The sequence below is a fragment of the Accipiter gentilis genome, chromosome 33, assembly GCF_929443795.1.
Source record: "Accipiter gentilis chromosome 33, bAccGen1.1, whole genome shotgun sequence".
In the NCBI taxonomy this organism is placed as follows: Eukaryota; Metazoa; Chordata; class Aves; order Accipitriformes; family Accipitridae; genus Astur; species Astur gentilis.
Window position 1 is genome coordinate 3,208,804 of NC_064912.1, and position 6,531 is coordinate 3,215,334.

Below are 6,531 nucleotides of genomic sequence, written 5' to 3' on the forward strand. Positions count from 1 at the left end.
TTCTGTAATGGCATTTTCAAAAGTAGGCTCTATGTTTGGGGTTTTTTTTTTGGTTTTGGGGGGTGGAGGGGATGGTTCATTTTTTGTTTGGTTGGTTTTTTTTAAATCTTTGTATTGTGTGGTCAGATAAGATGAAGGCATAACTGGGTTTTAGAGTTCTGAAATTGCTTTTCCATGTTTCCAAGGTAAGATTGGATTGTTTAACAATTATTCGTTCCAGGCATCATCTTGACTGTGTTATCATCGGTTACCCTTTAGAGGTGTTTGCATCTCTGTCTGACTGGTTGCTTCTTTCAGGCAAAAAGTGCAGATAGGTCACATTCAAACAAAGTTTGTCTGAAGCTGATCAAGTGCACAATGCAATTATTGGTCCTACAGTCTACAAAATAGAAAAGTTTAAAATGCTAACTGAAATTCTGGCAGATGCTTTGTTTACTGCTTTAACTTTCCTTCTGAAATCAACACTTTTTTATTTCAGCTCGGTGGAAACTTTTCATCTAGATTTGGCACAGAACTTTAGGTAAGCTTTATATAAAATTACCATCTTTATGTTTAGGGATAGAAACATTTTCATGTAGCAAAAATTTGCATCCACAGTAATACACTTGGGAATTCAACAAATTGGTTCAGCCAGTTGTGTTTAAGCTCCTCAAGTACGTAATTTCCTTTACAGAGGACTTGGGTATGACTAAAAATCATCAGAGCGCTGATGCTGCAGTCACTGAGTTATGTAATGCTATTTTCTTTTTAAATTCGATTTATAGGAAAGAAAGTTACGGACAAGCTATATAAAATAGCATCTGTTTTTCTAGTAGTAGCAGTTTTTAAAGCATTATCTGTACATCGTGAGCTATTTATTTGATTTCCTTAGTTGATTTGCACTGTTCAGAAGTGTTCTGAGTTGGATGCTATCCACAGCTGGCCAGGTGAGAATTCCCTGTGGTAGAGGAGCTTCAGCTGAAAAAGCTGGCTGTGAAGCCAGCTGCCGTCACTGGGATGGAGACATGCTGGCAGTGACAGTCTGGGTGCTGTCTGCCACCCTGAGCTCACTTAGGCAGAATAGCAAGTCATATCATTGAGAACAAATGAAATTTAGGCCCCAGACTTTTAAACAAACGAACAAAAATCTTCTCCTGGGTTATTAATAGCCCCTTATAAATAAACATGTTAAGGATTCATTGTGATTGTTTCAATGTTGGATTTCTCATGGTTTTATTGCAAATTTTGCAGTACCATTTTTAAAGTGTTTTTATTGGTCTTTGGTATTAGAGAAGTATGAGTTTGTTGATTACAAATTTGGGCGCAATACTGGGGCAATGTTGTACTTGATCGAACTAATGACCCTGTGAATATGTGACTCAGTAATTCATCTAAACAAATGTGTATTCAGGAGCACGTTGCTTTTACTTGGGAGTATGTATCAAAACAAAATTACTTTTAAAAAAATGTCATCTACACGAATGCTATGGTAGTCTAGAAAACGCGGTTAAGTCCAGAAAGATGGTAACTGTGCTTTCATGTTAGATATTTATTCACCAAGAAGTTAGCACTTACTATAGTGTTGGGTTTTTTTGGTTTTGTTTTGGTTTTTGGGTTTTTTTGCATGGGTTTTCCTTTTTGTATGGCTTTGATTCATGAAAGATAACTTCATTTTTATAACAGAATTCCAGTTCACTAAATCCAGAATGGAAAGTTAAAGCAAAAAGAACAGAGGTGGCTTGATTTTTTTGTTAGCTAAAACACTGAAGGGAATTTGCTGAAAAGGCAATGTACAAAATACTAAAGCATGGAGATCACTGGAAGTAATGGCTTAGAATTAGCCTGAGTTTGGATCTTTAGTGGTTTATTATTACTTTGTGAAATCACCGAACCTTTTGTGCTGCTCAGAATTACAAACGTCTTGCCCAGCGCTGACAACAGCCTTAGCAGGCTCCTGACCAGCTGGTAATCACTAATAAATAATTCATTCTGCCTTAAATTATTGACAATCCAGTCTTCCATTCAGTGACTGTTTCTACATCATCATTTATTAGAAATCTGTTAAAAATTAGCTATCAAGCATTGTTTGCATGCAAATATTTTTCTTTCATAAATATATGATATATCTTTTAACTCATGACAAGTAAAGGTAAGAGTGGGTAAGAAACCAAACCACGCAGAAGATGTTATTGCAAACAGGCGTGGAGCACGCTCTGCCTGCTTTGCAAATCCTAGCTCGTAATGTAAATACCAAATAAGGCAGTGACCAAAATACCTCGCTCATTAAACATTTCTAAACTTCACTTTTAACTTTTTATTATGAGGTGTACTAGATTTGTATTTTGTCTGTCACTCCTTCAGCTGGGGAAAAAATGCATGTATATCATGCGTGAGTTAATACCACATGGCACTGCCCTTTCTGCGTGTCAGCAGTAGTTTGTCAGGGTAGTTGGTCACTGTCTGTTTTGATGCAGGAATTGTATCAGTCCAGCATGATCTTTGTTAACAGGCCAAGCTCCACTGATCTGAAGCCGCCCAAACTTGTAAATTAACACAGTTGTTGTAAGTGTTGGAAGGTAAAAGAGAGAACTAGGAGTTAATCCTATTCTGCTTTACCATTAATTTGCAACAGAATTTGGCTTCTCTTTTCGGGGCTTTTTTAGTGTACACTATTGTATACCACGTTCTGTGCAAACCGAATGTCCCCTTTTTCCTGGTGATGGACTAATAAAAAGTTGAAACTCCCTTATCCTAACAAATTTTTTTGCTGTTTCTTTCTCACTGAAGTAAATAAAGTTCCTTGCTCACAGAAGGACAGCACAGAAGCTTTTCCTGTGTTCTAAGAGGGCCAAACAAACTTACTTGTTTTGCATGCCTTTAATGAGGTTATTCCCTTTTCTTGATCAAGAATTAAGATGATTATTAATGTTGCATGGGAAGACGGATACTAGTAATGGCAATGAAGTCTTAGCACAAAGTTCATCTCTGGACTGTCCGTGCTATGCTCAATAAATGAAAATATGGAATTTGACAAGTTTTCCAGACAGACCAGTTCTTCAGCCCGAAAGAGATACAGCCACAAACTTGGTCTTTTAAACAGGAAAAATTTCTCATTTTCATTTATTTCTTATCTCAGAGCAGGTAGGGTGTATCATTTTCCACTTTGTGACTGCTCAGGGAGGAACAGTGATAGGCCACTTGAGGTGGAAGACTAAAATTGCTTGATGGGGGGGGTGTTCATACTCATCCACTTTTTGTTCTTCATCGAAAGCAGCAGTTTGATTTCCCTTTTCCGCACTGTTCCGCCATTGCGTTCTTTTTTAAGATTTAGCAGGCATGCATCCTCTTTAAATATAGCAAGATATCCAAATCCAAACATAGGTTACTGGCTCAGAAGCAAAATGGCTTTCCAAAAATCTTTATAAGTGGAAAGCCATTATCTTTATGATTTGTGATCAAGCCAAAGGAGATTCTATCTCCGGAGCTCTCACTTGTTCCATATTCAACACACAGCCTGGATGAAGATGCCAAGTTAATAGTTAGGCTTCTGTGCCAGGAAGCACTTCACCAGTTTGAGTTAAAGGAACGTTGTTGGCTTAAGATTTCAATTTGAATGATTTTTAAAATTAGTTTTCTTCTGCAGCACCTCATAAAAAGTAGACCTTAAAAAGATTTGGGTGTGTGTGATCCTCTCTGTTATAGGCGTATGGGTTGTTTGTTTGTTGTTGTTTTCTTTTCGTTCTAGAGGGTAGCTTCAGGTCATCTTTGCTAACTGACTGTGTAAGATGATTTATAGTCCTGTAGCTCCTGTAACCTGGTCACTGCAACATCCAGAAATTTGATTTCTAAATGAGTAAGATGTAATTGCTCCCTCCTTCAGGGCGGCATCATGGCTTTTTTTACTAATGCTTGTAGCAGTTGCATTGTGATCAAAAATGCCTGCTCTGGAAAAGATACTGCACCTTCTTTTTTGAGATACTAACCTATTACCTTATTAATGAAATCAGGTCAGCTTACAAGTGAGTCACTCATTTCACATGCAGATCTCTAAGGTTGTACGCCCACGTGGGAAACAAGGTCAGGCCAGCGCTTGAGGAGATGATTGAGAGCTCGCAGATGCCATTACTTCAGGAGTGGTGAATGGGAGGCAGCAGTTTCTTCTTAAAAGGCAGATCTTGCATTTGACACAGGCCACTTTTTGTAACGTGAAATTTGTGGTGCTTGCCTAATTCATTTAAGAGGAATTAAGTGCTTTGAGGAGCATTTTGTACAATAAACTGTAAATAAAAAGCCTTTAATGACTTAAATAAATCCCTGTGGCAGGGATGTTTGATGTTAGAGCAGATTATCTGGATCAAATTCATACTCTCAAAGGAGTAACATGTCATTGCTCAGATCTTCTAGCAGATCTCTTCCCACAAGATATGGAAAATAATGAACTGTTCTGAAGAGAACCAGAATGATGCTCCTTAACCGAGATTCCTTCCTCACCTTCTCCAGCCTTATTTATTTTCTAGGATCTTTTCTCTTTCTTATCCTCCCCTCATTTGGTTTTATAAGCCCATCACACTGGGAGGGTATTTTCCACCTGCAAAATAGGTAGCAAGGTTTGTAATTAAGGAATTGCTACCATTCTAGTCATTAATAACTTAGCCTTTGTCTTAGTCTCTGACTTGTCTTTCTAGGGAGAAAATGAACAGGTTTGTAACAGAGGTTCTGTTGAGAAAAGTAGTTGTGAGGGAGAAAAGAAGGAGTCTTAGTACAGTAACGCACCAGCAGTTACGGGAACCTTATTGTAGGGACTTATTCTGTGAGTTGGGAGTAATCTCCTCCTTTTGTTCTTCCCTCGTGTTTTTTTTAATATCAAACCAATAAAATGAATATACCTTCACTTCTGGGAGAAGTATGCTATGGTTGAAAACAAAAGGAGTAATTTCCAACATAATATGTGGTTTTATCTTTAATATGAAATTCCACCTGTAAGCTCTCTATTGTAAATATTTTACTTAATGGAAACTTTTTCTCCTATAAGCTTACTATGATAAAAGCTAGTAGATGCAAACAAATATTATAGCACATACAAATGTTTTCAGAGATTGTGCACATTTATCTGTTTCACAACTGTGCTATGTTTGTGCTTCATCACGCTTTTCTGTCAATCAAATATTTGAGAATGAACACTCAGAAAAAGCAACTGGGTCCATAATATACACTGAAATGCCTGCTCTGATTTCAGAAGTGAAAGCATGTCCCCCTGGACATAAAGAAACAAATTGAATTTAGAAATGTTTTCCCGTGTTACAGAAACAAATTTAGTCTTCTCTTCTTGAGCTGTTGCTATAGTTGTGCTTTGAGTTTTAATCTCTTTTGCTAACGTACCTTCATAAGAGAAATACAAACACGGAGATATGGATTGCCTTGCTGTTTTTCAAGGAGAAGGGTTGATGGGATGCTTTCCCTTATCAAAGCATCTCTCAACTTGGAAAACTTGAGCATGTGTCTGCTCATATCAAATCTTAAGCTTTGGCATAATTTTACAGAAAAAAAAATCACAGTTAAGTGACTCCAGAAATCGCTGCATGCCAATCTGTCTGGGTTTAGACTTAGTTTCTAGGATTGCATAGGTGTTGTCTTCTCAGATTAAATCTGTGTCTTTGCATCTCTCCAGAAAGTTGAGATTGTAGACTGCAGATGTCTCCTTTTTAAGGGCGGTTTGGCACAGAAGCATGCTCCGTCAGTGCTTCATAATCTGCACAGGCAGTTGATGAATTGTCGAAAGGATTTGAAATAATTACTCTCGATCTATGTGAGACGTGATTTTTTAAACTTTTTTTTTTTTCTTTAATCTTGGCACTTTGAGAAACTTTCTGTCTCCACCATAAAAAGCTTCAGTGTTTATAATGTGCAAAAGATGTCAACCCAGGGCTCCATATTCTCCACTTTCATGCAGTTCTCGGTGAAGTGTCTTGTACAGGGTTATCTTCTTCCAAACCCTTCATGTCTTAACATTAAAGGCACACTGCAAACGTTACTGGTCTTTGATGAGGACACAAGGGAAAGGCACTAGGAGTATAAAGCAGACGTTTCTGAATATTGGAGGTAATACAAAAAAAGGTAAATTCCACAAAAATTACACATACCCCACCCCCATACAGACATACATGGGCACACATATATCTAAACACAACACAGAGGCATTATTAAGCATTTTTATGTACATACTTACGTGTAGTGCTTTTCGTTATATATTCAGATATAATGGTAACTGTTCCCTTGAGAAAGTCCTTAAAATAGGACTATCGTAAAGGCTGGGCAATTTCTGTGTTGCTGAACCTGATGATATCCCTTTAAGGAAGTACTTAGTGAGTTTATGAATGAAATTAATTCTTTAGCAATCTTAGCAGCAGATAAAGTTATCGAAGCGTATTTTATAATTTAGTATGTAGTAATGTACACTTCCTACACTTCTTTTTCTAGTGAAGGATTTCTAACTACAGGGCAGAAATGGCAGTGCCCTAACTCTGTGTTTTTAAATGCACCTTTCGTGTTCTT

At 37.4% G+C, this 6,531-nt stretch overlaps 2 protein-coding genes across 7 annotated transcripts in view; one reads left to right on the plus strand and one right to left on the minus strand.

Annotated features, from left to right (window-relative positions):
* Window positions 1-6,531, minus strand: part of GLIS2 (GLIS family zinc finger 2) — a 300,390-nt gene that overhangs the window by 150,977 nt on the left and 142,882 nt on the right. The window lies entirely within an intron of this gene.
* The window catches only part of ADCY9 (adenylate cyclase 9), a 99,673-nt gene that overhangs the window by 81,486 nt on the left and 11,656 nt on the right, over window positions 1-6,531 (plus strand). For 5 of the 6 annotated variants that reach the window (XR_007504526.1, XR_007504527.1, XR_007504525.1 and 2 more), the window contains one exon: window positions 479-520. The exons of the other annotated variant lie outside the window; for it this stretch is intronic. Coding sequence is in view for 2 of the 5 variants with exons in the window: in XM_049791148.1 (XP_049647105.1) it covers window positions 479-520 (42 nt within the window). In the remaining 3 variants the exon portion in view is untranslated. The remainder of the gene's footprint in view (window positions 1-478; window positions 521-6,531) is intronic. 6 annotated transcript variants of the gene reach the window in all.